This window comes from Sorex fumeus, unplaced genomic scaffold (assembly GCF_029834395.1).
Source record: "Sorex fumeus unplaced genomic scaffold, SorFum_2.1 ptg000047l, whole genome shotgun sequence".
Taxonomy (NCBI): domain Eukaryota; kingdom Metazoa; phylum Chordata; class Mammalia; order Eulipotyphla; family Soricidae; genus Sorex; species Sorex fumeus.
In genome coordinates, this window is record NW_026606104.1 from 17,525,058 (window position 1) to 17,540,242 (window position 15,185).

A 15,185-nucleotide genomic window follows, 5' to 3' on the forward strand; every position below is an offset into this window, starting at 1 on the left:
CCAGCGATGTACAGGCTCTGCACTCAGGAATTACTCCTGGCGTGCTTGGAGGACCATATGGGATACTGGGAATCGAACCTGGGTCAACTGCATGCAAGGCAAACGCCCTACCCGCTGTGCTATCACTCCAGCCCCCAAATGCGATTTATTTTAAGTAAGCTACTTTTCAGCTGAGGTTTGTTATCCATTTTATTATGGTGTAAACTAAGACTAGAGATTAAGTTTGTTCATGTTGTCTGAATTTCTAACACTAAAAATTTCTTTAGTAGATAATGTGAAACAACAGCAAAAAATTAACAAAAAGCCTCCAAAACTCAATTTATTCTTTCTGATTCCCACATTTTCCTCATTACTACCTTCACATTTATGTTCATGATTAATGCTTGCTTCTCTATCCCCTAAATTATAAGTTTCATCTGAAGAGAAAGAAGATTGATTTTATCTATTTTTGTATCCTCAGCACCTTGCAGAATAATAAACATATGAGAAGGCATCAGATAATTATTTGAAGAATGACTACATGAGTAAGTGTTAAAAAGAAAACAGTAATAATTTCAGATCATTTTATTTGACTTTTCAGAAGGCAGTCATTGAAATGCCCTATTTCTATTACTAATGTCAAATTAATTTTCAAATGAATAATAGAAGTCATAACTGAAGAAAGATCAATTCTAAGTAAGCAATTCAGCAAACACTAACATACACAGGCTCTTTTCAAATGATAGAACATAAAAATGAGTAAGGTAAGTCTCCCTGTTCTCAGTGAAGTATTTTAAAACCACTCAATGAGTGCATAAGGAAGAAAACCTATCAGAGAAAATACAAAATTAAGTCGAATATTCTATTGATGGAAATATGGCTGGTATGCAAATGAAGAAAGTCAGACACAAGGGGAGAACTCGCGAAAGTTTAGGAGTGTGAAAAAAGTGTGGTTCATGCAATACTAAATTAAAAATTAGTTGCAAATTCCACAGAAAGCTTAAGATAAAAAAAAATCTGATGATCTAGCAACTACATATGAAAAATGGCTGTGTGCCAACTCAGGGTCAGGCAATTTCTCTGTTAACCATTTTGTCTTTCTAATGTGATTTCACATCACTTTTAAAATTTGGGCTTGTTCAGAACATTGTGTAATATATAATTACCATGATATTATTGCATAGAGTAAGGAATTTGATCAGAAAAAAACTTAAGGAAATATCAGATTGATGGTCAAAATGGAACAGAAGCTTTCTCTTTTATCAAGGAGAAAAGATAATTATCATTAAAAAAAAAAGAAAGAGGAGGCTTACCTTTCTCTGGTAAATAGCAATCCAATCTGTGGTGGCAAACCACTTGTGAGTCTTTATATCACTCACACCATTCTTTAGGTTTCCAAAGCGCTTTGTTAAATCCACTTGCAGCAGATTCCGTAGAAGGTCTTTGAGATCTGAGCTGAAGTGTGATGGGAATCTGACCTGCACAAACATGCCATGTGATGAAACACATTGTCAGCAAGACTCAAGGTATTTTTTTTCTTGGTTTTAGGGTCATACCTGGCACTGCACAGGGTTTACTCCTGGCCCTGTACTCAGGAATCACTCCTGGTAGGCTCAGGGAACCATATGTGGTGCTGGGGATCAAAGCCAGATTGATTGCGTGTAAGCCAAGTGCCTTACCCACTGTATTACTGTCCCAGCCTCCAAACTCAAGGTAGTTTTGTTTATATTTCCAGATATTTTAAGGTCATAATGTAAAAAAGGAAATGAAGTAACTGTTTCCAAATACTTTTAACTTTAGTCCTCATTAACAGTTACAAATAAAATTTGGATGAATAAATTAGAACTGTTCTCTAATGGACACGTTTGGGTCATGAACCCTCTTTTAAAATTTGGATCCTTCCTCAGGACCAGGGATAAGGCTCATGATGCTGGAGCACTCTCTGCAAAAGGGATTGCCTGGTTCAGCTCCTGGTACTGCACAGTTCCCTAAGCACCCCCTGAGACACCCCTATCTCCACCCTAGTAAACAGGCAAAATACATCATATTTGGACCCTTTTCTAGAAATACATGAGGAGCAAAGTCAGATGGCTCAATATTCTGGAGAGATCCTTGTATCTCACAAACCCCTGCTTGCAGTCACACAAGCTTAAATTTATTAAACAGCAAAAGTATCATTAGAAAGAAATCAGTATACTCATTCGGAAGAGAAGATTAAAAAGAAAATCTAAAAATGATTATAAAAGGGACTGGAGAGAATATGGCACTTGCCCTGCACACAGCTAACCTGGTTTAATCCGTGGCACCCAATGTGGTCCTCTAAGTCCACTAGGAGTGACCCCCTAGCACAGGGCCCTGAGCACAACCCAGTATGGCCCAATCCTCTTTTATTCCTGCCCCTATCCTCCAAAACCAAACAAACAAACAAACAAAAAAAAAAAAACAAGAAAGATTACAAAAACCCACACTGCACACTGCTTTTCACAGTTCGGGAACCCAATTTTTCATTTATTGGTGCATGAGTTTTAAGTATAATTCTGGCTTAAGCTAGCGAGAGTATTCAGTATGCCAAACACAGTAACAAGAAGTCTCACAATGGAGACATTACTGGGCCCGGTCGAGCGAATCGATGAACAACGGGAGAATAACAACGGGACAGACAGAATAAAATTATGGTATATAAATTATTTAGGTCAATTTAAAAGCATTTTTTAATCTAAATCACAATGAGGTCACAAATAGTTTACCAACCTTAAAGATAAATAAAACACCTCCAGTAACTGACATTATATATTAGGCAATCAACAAAGTCAAGTAGTATTTGAAAGAAATTTAGGTCTCTCTTTTGTTTCATTTAAACACACTTCTTATTTAACTCTATTGCAATCTAACTCCAAGTTTTCACTCTTTCTTACTAGGAGTATCATTGCAAGACTATGTTTATAACTAAGGGGTGACTGCAGCATCTCTGCCTCCTTACTCTTTTCTTTCATTACTGTCACCATCCCACTATCCTTTGCAACTGTGTTCAATCAATTCTGTTGCTTTCTTCCATTGTATCCACAATCAACAGAAGGACTTATATGTGCATTTATATTCTAGTCCTATTTTTCTTTTATGAATATCGAGGGCTCATTTCATTCACACTAAACACAATTCTGTGGAGTAGCCTGGCCTAACCAGGCCCGACCCTGCTTAGCTTCTGAGATCAGACGAGATTGGGCGAGGTCAGGAGGGTATGGCTGGAGCGATAGCACAGCGGGTATTGCGTTTGCCTTGCACGCAGTCAACATGGCCGACCCGAGTTCGATTCCTCCGCCCCTCTCGGAGAGCCCGGCAAGCTACCGAGAGTATCTCGCCCGCAGGGCAGAGCCTGGCAAGCTCCCCGTGACACATTTGATATGCCAAACACAGTAACAACGGTCCTCCCGTTGTTCATCGATTTGCTCGAGCGGGCCCAGTAACGTCTCCATTGGAGACTTTGTTGTTACTGTGTCTGGCATATCGAATACTCTCGGTAGCTTGCCGGGCTCTCCGAGAGGGGCGGAGGAATCGAACTCGGGTCGGACATGTTGGCTGCGTGCAAGGCAAACGCCCTACCCGCTGTGCTGTCGCTCCAGCCCACAGTAACAACAAAGTCTCAAAATGGAGACGTTACTGGGCCCGCTCGAGAAAATCGATGAACAATGGGAGGACAGTGGACAGCCTGGCCTTACCTTTACATTGGTCACAAAACCTCAGAAAAACATGCTTCACTTTTATTTATCAATTTTTAAATAAAGACCACATCCAGCAATACTTGGGGGTCCTGGGAACTCAGACTGGCTCAGGCTACACAGCTAGACTGTATTCAGAGGCCACAGGACACACGTGCGGTGTTAAGGGGCAATAAGGGGTTCTTAGTGCTTGGTGGGCATCTAGGTTATATTGGTAGCTGGGGGCCATATGGTGCTGGGAACTGAATTATGTCCTTAAGAACAGATTTATATGAAATACCTTGTTTTGCAAATGCAACCTGCACCATGTTGCTTGTATGGTACATGGTATATTACCTTGATTTTCACAATACATTCATCCATTTAATCATTTATAGTGTTTATTCATATGTGTGTCTCCCCCAGACAGAACTTCTGAAGGGAAGGTACTGTGCTATTTTTATATTCCCAGAAGGCATTATATTATTTGAAATAATGTAGTTCATTCTTTTGATAATTACTGATGTTCTACTATATACCAGGCATTGTTCTCAATGCTAAATATTCAGTAGCAAGCAAAAAAGTTCATGAAGCTTACATTCTAGTTGTATATGACACACTTGATAAGTATGGCATTAACTCTATTCTAAAGGTGGAGACACTCAGAATCAGAGACATTAATTTTTTCTAATCATTAGACTTCAAAGTAGAGTGAGAACTAGAAATCCAGTCTTTGGCGTCCTTACAAAGATAGCTCTTTATTATACAGTCTTTAAACATATAGAAACTAATTTATATTTTTATTTTCAAAAAGCTCAACATATTTATATACATTCCCATGTTCCCAAAGTAGAAATTACATCATTAACATGCAAAGCTATATTCATAACCACAGTCATCTGACTGTCACTCTGTTCTAAATGTTTCTCAAAATGTGGTTTATTCTATTCATGACTTTATATAGGAATTTTATCTTCTCTGCTAAGACAGATCCAAAAAGAAAAAAAAATCATCATTGGACTAGGAGAGAGCTCAAAGGAATGGAGGGCACTCCTGGCATGTGGAGGCCCAACAGTGCAAGAGAATACAGTTCTAGCTGAAAGGGGGAGTTCGTGGTATGGTGCTGGGGACACATACTGCCACTAGAGTTGTCTCCATGACCCCTCTGATGATTATAATTATCATTCTTCCTATGCTGCTTTCTTGATTCAGTAACCTGATTAGAGTTAGGCTGACTCTTACTAGGGGTTGCTCCTGAGCACACAGTCAGGAACACACACTGGGCATTGCTGACTGGTAGGGGCTCTTCCAAATGGTATTGGGAGTCCTGGGCCACAACCAGTCATTTATGGCAAACTGGGTGAGTGTTGGGAGTCATTCAGAGACATCCTGGAAGTGCTTAGGAGCTACCAGCGCCATACTAGTGGTGGTCTGGGGCCTCACAAGATGAGTCCTGCAATGTTCAGAGAATCATGAGGTGCTGGGATTGAAAGACAATATTTTGCAAGTATTGGATCCTCTGCATCCCTGTCACTCCAAGACCGAAATCTTCCCTTAAGAAATATTTGCTAAACATTTCTTATTTATCCAAATTAGAATAAAAACTAAAAAATGTGAGGTATTCAGAAACACTCTTTAAAAATAAAACTTGTATATACAGTGGTTAAATTCTGACTTAGTTTAGATTTCAGAAAAAATAACTTACTTGAAATAGACCTATGTTTAGAATAGTTTGTATGAACTCTTCAATGTAATATGCCCATTATTCTCCCTTCATGATGCGCAGAATGATAGAAATGCACTCAATTCAAATTATCTTCTGAATTCTAGGTAATGTGTAATACAACACATGAAAAACACACGAATCAAAATAAATCAATTATTTTGAAAAACATATAAAGTACAACCTTTCTTCCCCAGATATCCTGATAAGTAGCTCACACTCTCAAAGTAAGTCACATTACTAATGGGGATCTGCATATTTTAAAAATACACAAATGAGAATCACTGTGAATGGTTTTCATCCATGATTATTCTAAAATATAATAAAAAAATAAATTTGTTTTTGTTGACTGAGCTTTCAGTTTCCAACAACCATGTTGGTTCATCAAACAGAAATAAATAAGAGTCAGAAAGTAAACAAAATTATGTTTTGAATTCCACACAGAGACACTAAGAATTTCCATCACAGAAAAAATGACTACCTTATTTTTCTTTCAAAATTTTATCAAGAGGGTAATATTTTATTACTATATTCAGTTATCATTGCTGAAAAGAGCAAAATCAGAATTCTAGAATATTAGAGCTAGAAGATGCATAATTTAATTTGTTCTAAACCAAAATTTCAAAGATAAAAAACTTGAGCTCCAGTGAGTTCAAGTAGTTTAAATTTGCCATAAATTATTGGGTTTATATAATTTAAATGAGCTCAATGGCATTGTTGAGAATATAACTTAATTCTCCTAGCTCCTACATCTTTTTGTCACATTACAATAGAAAACATAACATGAAAATAGCTATAAAAAGCAAGACATAGAAAAGAATTTATATAAAATCATTATATCTTGGGATACAAGTCATTATCAACTGTTATTATTTAACATAAAAGAAAAGTCTGTACTAAAAAAATGGTGTTGGTGCAATATATGCTTTCTGGTGTGTATGTGGTCCTTCCCCTTTCTTTCCTAACTAAAATTCTTTTCCAACCTTTGATGCCATCTTACTGCTAAATTCCCTAACAATCCACTGTAGTACTGTCCACTGTCCTTTCGTTGTTCATCAATTTGCTTAAGTGGTCACCAGTAATGTCTCCATTGTGAGACTTCTTGTTACTGTGTTTGGCATATCGAATATGTCACGGGTAGCTTGCCAGGCTTTGCCTAGCGGGCTCGATACTTTTGATACTCTCAGTAGCTTGCCGGGCTCTCCGAGAGGGATGGAGGAAATGAACCCAGCTCGGCCAGGTCGGCTGCGTGAAAGGCAAACACCCTACCCACTGTGCTATTGCTCCAGCTGAGAATAAATCTATCCTACAATGAGATATAGATACAGAGACAAAGTTTCAATATGTTATATACTAAAATTGTAATGATTTATAAAGTAAATATAGATGCTTTAAAGACACAAAAGACCAAATAAATCAATATATTTGAGAGAGGTATCTACTTTATGAAAACTTTATGAAGGGAGAGACTCTTGATGATTTGCTATATCCAGCACAGAGATCTGGTCTGGCATATATAGGAGCTCCTTCACAGATCACAGATCATCCTGTTATTCGTCGATTGCCTCGAGCAGGCCCCAGTAACGTCTCCTTCATCCTAGCCCTGAGATTATATTCAAGGCTCTTTAGGAGAATGAGACCCATCATTGTTACTGGTATTTGGCATATTGGGTACAACACAGGGAGTTTGCCAGACTCTGCCATGTGGGCAGGTTACATTCGGTAGCCTGCCAGTTTGTCCAGCTCCTTATTTAATTAATACATAAATTAAAATTGGAAAAACACTGACTGAATTCAACTAGGTACAGGCATTGATGCGCTTTGAATACAAAACAAAATCAGTTAAAAATTCCTGCTTTCACACAGTTTATTTTTGTGTGAAAGACAGAAAATAAATAGTAACTTAGCAACAAGAAGTCTTCTAAAAATAAATGTTTTAATCTTAACATTCATCCCCAAACTTGCAATGTAAGTTCTTTTATTTTCACTCTGAAGAAAATGAGGAGTGACTGCAAGGTTCTAAAAGAAATAAAATTATCTTTTTTTTGCTTTGTTTTGTTTGGGGGCCATACCAGAGAGTGCTCAAGGCTTTCTCCTGGCTCTGAGCTAAGAGATAACTTCTGGCAGGGATTGCTGGACTTTATGTGGTACTGGGAATCGAACCGGGGTCAGCCATGTATAAGCAAGTGCCTCATCCACTATCCTATCTCTGCAGCCCAGAAGTAAAATAATCTGGTTTAAATTTTATTGCTCGAGCGGACCCAGTAACGTCTCCATTGGCGACTTTGTTGTTACTGTGTCTGGCATATCGAATACTCTCGGTAGCTTGCCGGACTCTCCGAGAGGGGCGGAGGAATCGAACTCGGGTCGGCCATGTTGGCCGCTTGTAAGGCGAACGCCCTACCCGCTGTGCTATCGCTCTTATGATGATGATGTTTGCTGTACTAGTACTAGAGCCTTATAAATGCAAGGCTTTGTCTAACATAAGGAAAAATATAACGCTCTAGTAATACAAACAGAGCCGCACTGGTGAAGATGGTACAGGCTGAATTTTGTGTATGTTCTAAAAATAGAGTCAAATGTTTTTTTCTGTGCATCAGTACTGTGATCAAAACACCAACAAACCTGGCCTAATTAACTGAAGAGAGATGAGCTCAGATAGGAAGGCAAAAGAAGGAATGAATAGATTTGTAGGGGAAAGTAGATCGTTGGTTTTAGAAAGGTTTATTTTGAAATATTTCTAAGAGATCAGAGTAGAGATCTCAGGGAGAAAGTTGGGTATAAGTGTAATTGACTCAGGAGTCATGTATGGAGTGGAAAAAATGAGTTTGGGTTAACAGGCATCAAAAGTCAGGTGATGAGACCACAATTGAAGAAAGCGTAATAAATAAAAAGAAAAAAGGTGCAGTCCTAGGAGATTGAGAAGGAAAACTCAGTTATGAGTGAAACTAAGACGTGAAGTTACTGAAGAGAAGAAATGAATGAATCATAGAATTAGATTCCATTTCTTATTTTGCTGCAAACTACCTTTTGTCTTTGGGTAATTTTGAATCTTGATTTACCTACATGTAGAATGGATGAGCAATTTAAATTAAAAAAAAATGAGTATCTTTATCATTTTAAACTTTCTTACAAAGCTAATATATGGTTTTTCGTCACAGTTCCAGGTACAGATATTCTGTGCTTTTGGGGTAAATCTCTCTACCTTACAGAGTCTTAGTGACTTAATCTGTAAAATAATGGGAGTATATTTCCCCTGGCAGATAGAAAAGAAATTAGGAAACTTTGTGAAACTGCCTTTATCTATGTCTGGTATCTTTTAGGCACTAATACATTTGTTCTATTTCCCAAACTTCCCATTAAAATATTGTTCTGAAGCCAAATTTTTGAATCAAGGAAGAATGTTGGAGAAAAACAAAATCTATTATGTGTCCAGACTACCCCAAGGGCAGCCTGCGCTGGAGAAGTCATTTGGAGAGTACAGGAAGTTCCTCTTTTCTTTTTGTCTCATACTCTACCTGTTAATTCAAAGAATAAAATGTTTACTCCACCTCTTATGGTACTTATATTTGACAGCGTGCGGGGAATCTAGATGGCTATTAACCTGTTAAATAAGAACAGCACTGCAAATACTGCTAATAGTTTAAGCAACTCTTTCAAATTACATTATGTAAGGTGTTGAACCAACTATGATATTCTGTACTCATTTGAACTGAGTATACTCAAGAGAATATTTATTCCGCTTTCTGAACCAATTATAAAGTTTTACATATTTTGCTTTTAGCACTGCCTATTACTTTCTATACAAACTAAGAGAAATTTAATACCCTAAAAGCAAAGCTGCTTATGATATTATGCTACCTGTACTCGTTGATTTAAATGAGTAACTCATTTGAGCTTTTTAAATTTCTTCTTTTAGAAATAAGATCAAAATCTAATTTGTCTTTCCTCAGCTTAATAAAAGAAATTCTAACACTGATATTTAATGAAGGAAAATTTTTATTGCTGTTTTCCTGCAATTAATAATTAACAAGTTTGTTCAACTAGTTACATTATCTTTTATACACTGAGATACAGTTTACTGTGCTTAAATGATTCAAAAGGACTTTGCAAACCACCAATCAACCATTACCTGATAACTTCCGTAACAAGCACTTTGGAATCCATTTTTAGAAATTATCTCTCTAAATTATTTAATTACAGTTCTAAGAAATCTAAAATCTCTGTAAGAATTTATCTAGGAAAGAGACAGAGGTGGCTTAAAGAGCTGGAGCACATGTTTTGCATGCAGGAGCCCTGACTTTCATCTCCAGCATCAAATGGTCTCCTGAGCATCTCCAGCAGAAACTGCTTCCTTCAGAAAGACCCGCTTGTTGAAATGAGTCAGAAAGAGAGGGACAGACATAGAAAGATTGCACTCATCTGTGGAATATAAAGTAACAGAATAGGAGACTAAGACCCAAAAGTAGAAGAGATAAGGACCAGGAGGTTTGCCCTACAGCTTGGAAGCTGGCCTCACAAGCTAGGGGAAAGGGCAGCTCAGATAGAGAAGGGAACACCAAATAAAGAATCCTGGGAGGGGGGCTAGAGTGATAGCACAGTGGGTAGGGCGTTTGCCTCGCATGCAGCTGACTGGGTTCAATTCCCAGCATCCCATATGGTCCCCTGAGCACTGCCAGGGGTAAATCCTGAGTGCAGACCCAGGAGTAACCCCTATGCTTCGCTGGGTGTGACCCAAAAAGCAAAAGCAAAAAAAAAAAAGAGTCCTGGGAGGACCCACTTGGGTTGGGAGCTGCTGAAAACAGACTATAGACCAAACACTGTGGCCACTCAAAACCTCTATTGCAAACCACAACACCGAAAAGGAGAGAAAGAACAAAAGGGAATGCCCTGCCACAGAGGCAGGGTGGGGAGGGGACGAAGTGGGGGAGGTGGGGGGGAGGGATACTGGGATCATTGGTGGTAAATGAGCACTGGTGGAAAGATGGGTACCCGATCATTGTATGACTGAAACGCAAACACGAAAGTTTGTAAGTATGTAAGTGTACCTCATGCTGATTCACTAAAGAAAAAAAAAAAAAAAGACCCACTTGTGAACTTGACTCTAGGCAGGAATCCACGAATTGGAATAAAACAGGTTTCATACTGATAATGGAAATTTTACTAAATGATATGTGACTCACTTATTATACAAATAAAATAGATTTTGCTGAACATCTTGCTGTTGTTGTGGGAGTCTAGGACTTTGGTAGGTGCTATGTAGGGGGCATATGTATGACTCCAATAAAACCTCTGGCTGCTAAGTTTCTAATGATCTTCTTGAATACACAACGTTCACCCATAATGCCAACTGCTGTTGCTGAAGAAATTAAGTATGTTCCTTGTGACGCCACTGGGAAAGAACTCTTGAAAGCTGGGCTTTCCCTGGACTTTTCCCCATGTACTTTTTGCCTTCACTGATTTAACTTTATATCCTTGTACTATCAGGTTTCTTACATGGAAAGCATGCTATTGCATTATAAGGAATTCATGACTAATTTCTTGAGTACAACAATATGCTGCATTCTACGAGTTCTAGAGAACAACCGAAAGAGGAAAGGCTTGTGGATTCTCAATATAAAAAGAAGAGAGCCGGTTGGCTGCTCATCAATTACCCTTCATGTGAATGCAGTTACTCTTCAGGAAAAATGGGAGCAGTCTTGTGTATTCATGTTTACAACTTTATATTGGGCAGAGTCTCCTTGTATATTTTTTGTGCTCATGAGAGATGTGAGGGCTGGAGTGATAATATAGTGAGTAGCGTACTTGCCTTGTACTCAGTCTACCCCCACCATCGCATATGGGGTCCTGAGCCCACCAGGAGTAATTTCTGAGCATAGAGCTAGGAGTCAGTCACCAGTGTGGCTCCCCTCAAATTTCCCCCACCAAAAAACAAAGTAAAATGCCCACCATGTGAAATACTCCTGAATTTGATCTCTGGCACCACATGGTGTGGCCTCAGACCCTATGCCGTGCTAGGGACAGACCCTAGTTTTAAAAACTGAGATAATATTTACTTGATATTCAACTAAGAACTTTTAAAAAAGTATGTAAGTCAAAGATGCTCAAGTTTCCACAGCAACTGTCACACAATGGATTTATTTGCAATTTCACTCTGAATACAATATTAACTTTCATGTTTCTAAGACTCATGCTACCAGATAGAGTTGTTGAGAAAACCACAACTGGTTCTTCCCACAGTGTATGGTACTAAGGCATGGAATTTGATAACCATAAATATATACATATAGATATATATGTATGCATATAAACTTATGTATGTATATAAGATTATATACATATGTATATAAGCTGAGAGTATGTAATGCTAGAATGAGATATAGCTAATGTAAGTATAAAACTTTTTATCTCAACTATGTATTTCTAAACCTGAATCTTAATAACATGAATAATTTGACATTTAAATACCACCTCCTCTGTTTTTTTAAAGGCAAAATATGAGTAGGTGAGAATCTAGCAAGCTGATTGATCATCTCTCCTGTGCATTTAAAAATATCAGTTTGAATTAAATTATTGTAATAGAGAAGGTATTAAGCAATCTAATATTCAAATATATGTACTATACTGAACTAATCACTTCATTATATGCATTCAATTTTTACTTTGATATATCACATATGCCTCTAATTTTTACAGTATGATTTTAGAAAATAAAATCACTGTAAAATGATAAATAATATGCAAAACTGACTTCACATAAAGCAGGTACAGTTGTATATGTTAGACCAATCAACATTCAAGTTAAAGAATATCATAAGGTATAGTGATGGGCATGACATATTAGGCAAAGGAACACTCAAACAAGAGTATATAACTCTTGTTAACACATAAGCACTTAATGAAGATAAAGTAACTGCTCAAAGAGTTAGAAAGGTATACTGATGGCAACAAAATAGGAAAGAAAGTGTTCAACACACCATTTTTACCATTGAACACAAAAAGTAGACAGAGTATTAGTAATAAAACAAAAGACTTAAATGAGAAATTGGAAGAAATTGGACTAATTGATATATCCATGCTCTCCATCCCTTAAAAGCCAAATGAACATTTTCTTTAGTTCAGATGAAATATTTTTCAGGACAGGCCATATGTTGGAACACAATTCAAGTACCCGTAGAGTTACAAAGACATAAATCATACTATATAACTTCTAGACCACAAGGCTATGAAGGTAGAAATTAAACACACACACACACACACACACACACACACACACACACACACGATAGAAAACTCCAACACTTGGAAAGTGAACAACATAATGCTACAGAACTAAATGGATCAAAGAGGACATCAACAAAGAAATAAACTACTCCAAATGAATAAGAATGAAGAAATAAACTATTTATTAGAATTTACAAGACAGAGAGGAAGCCATATCAATAGAGAAGCTCATAGTAATACAATCTTACAAGATTATCTTGTAAGCACAAATCAATATTAACCTCACAACTTGAGAAACTAAAATAGTAATAACAAATGAATCCCTAAGTTTGCAGAAAGAAGAAATAATAAAAATGTTAGAACAGAAACCAATTATATAGAAACAAAGAAAACAATGCAAAGGTCAATAAAACTGAGACCTGTGATTTTAAAAGAATAAATCAGATTGGGGGGCCGGAGCGATAGCACAGTGGGTAGGGCGTTTGCCTTGCATGTGGCCAACCTGGGTTCAATTCCTGGCATCCCATATGGTCCCCCAAGCACCACCAGGAGTAATTGAATATTGCTGGGTATTACCCAAAAAGAAGAAAAGTTAAGAATAAATCAGATTGACAAATCCATGGGTCACAAAGAAAAAAAAAAGAGAAAACTCAAGTAAACCAGATAAAAGGATAAATTATAAAAGACACTTCAGAAATACCAAAGCTCAAAAACTACACTACTAAAAAATGACGAATTTTTATAATGATATAGCTTTGCAAGATTGAACAAGATTGAAATTCTGAACAGACTAATTATAAATAAGAAAACTGAATCAGTAATCAAACACCTCCAAATGAATAAAAACATGGTGGAAACAAGTTCACTAGTAAGTTGTACTAAACGGTCAAAGAAGTTTGATACTATACTCTTTAAGGTCTTCCAAAATATTGAACAGGAATGCTAACAATTTCTATGAAGCCAACATTATTCTAATACCTAAAATTGAGCAAGATGTGACTAAAAAAAATTGCAGTCAATATCCCTGGTGGAACATTGGTGCAAAAATACTCAAAAAAATCTTAGTGAGCCAAATCCAACAACATATTACAAAGATCATATCCTACAATCAAGTGGGATCATTTCATAGATGCAAGGATGGTTTACTGTATGTGAAAAAATTAAGGTATATAACATTTCAACATAAGGGAATATAAGAACCATATGATCACAGCAGTAGGTACAGAAAAATCTGATAAAGTTCAACATCTACACATGAAAGTGCTAGAGTGATAGCACAGCGGGTAGGGTGTTTGCCTTGCATGCAGCCAACATTGCCAACCCGAGTTTGATTCCTCCACCCCTCTTGTAGAGTCTGGCAAGCTACCGAGAGTATCTCGCCCACACGGCAAAGCCTGGCAAGCTATCTGTGACGTACATACTGTGTTTGGATATGCCAAACACAGTAACAAAGTCTCACAATGGAGATGTTACTGGGCCCGCTCGAGCAAATAGATGAACAATGGGAGGACAGTATGATACAGTGATACACATGAAAAAAAAAACTCTCAATAAAATAGGGACAGAGGAAATTTTAGAGATGTTTCTAGACTCCACACCAGGCTGAGTCTCCCCAGGCATGTTGGATGGAGGTGGGTTAGCTCACCACCCACCCACCCACCCACACTGAAACTGAGCCCCTACAGCCAAACACCTCCACAATCCACAATCACCACCAAGCTTATGGCTAGACTGCACTGTTCAGGACAAGCCTCATCCAGAAATTAACCTGTTGAAAAAATCAGATGTGTGGGTTTTATTACTGAAATCTCCAGGCTTTCACAGAATTGGGGATGGGCTACCTACCCCCATCTCCCTGTACTTTTGGAAGCCTTAGCAGTCTCACCCATGAAATGCATCTAGTGCCATGTAAGCTCATAAACTGACCATGATCCAGAGAATCATAAATAAATCTTGAAAGGGATCAACAAATTACAGAGATGCTTCTGGACCCTACTAAATCATCAGGAGCACCCAAAGTCACCATCTAGATTTTGGCAGAAATCCCTCCAGATTTAAGTGTTAAAATTTTAGAATTTCAAAATCACATGACTCTACTGCAGCCACGTGACATCATATGTTATTCATAACCAGCAATAGAACACAAATTGTCTACTGTTGCCTTTTCAGCAGATCTGAGTGTTGGGGTAAAATCTCAAATAATAATGGTGGGTCTGGTGTCGAAATATTGAATGTGATCAAAGTAGAGAGAGAATAATGTGGAAATCATCTGCCCCGTGGTAGGGGGACGGTGTGGGATGGGGGTATAATGGGGTTGTTGGGGGTGGAGAATGAGCACTGGTGAAGGGACGGGTGTTTCATTGTATGACCGAGACTTAGACCCGAAAGCTCTGTAACTGCTCTCACGGTGATTCAATAAATAAAATTATAAAAAAATGAAAAAAAAAAGTAGGGTGGAGTTCATGCACAATTCAATCAGCTAATCAGTGGATGAATAAATAGCAGTTACTCCTACATTTAAAAAAAAAAGAATTTCACTTGAGCTGCATCACCCTATTCAAAAA

General features: G+C 37.7%; 1 protein-coding gene across 4 annotated transcripts in view; it reads right to left on the reverse strand.

Moving 5' to 3' along the window:
• PRKACB (protein kinase cAMP-activated catalytic subunit beta) overlaps positions 1–15,185 on the reverse strand; it is a 131,172-nt gene that overhangs the window by 11,454 nt on the left and 104,533 nt on the right. For all 4 annotated transcript variants that reach the window (XM_056123664.1, XM_056123663.1, XM_056123665.1 and 1 more), the window contains exon 9: positions 1,293–1,457. In XM_056123664.1, the coding sequence (XP_055979639.1) occupies positions 1,293–1,457 (165 nt within the window). The remainder of the gene's footprint in view (positions 1–1,292; positions 1,458–15,185) is intronic.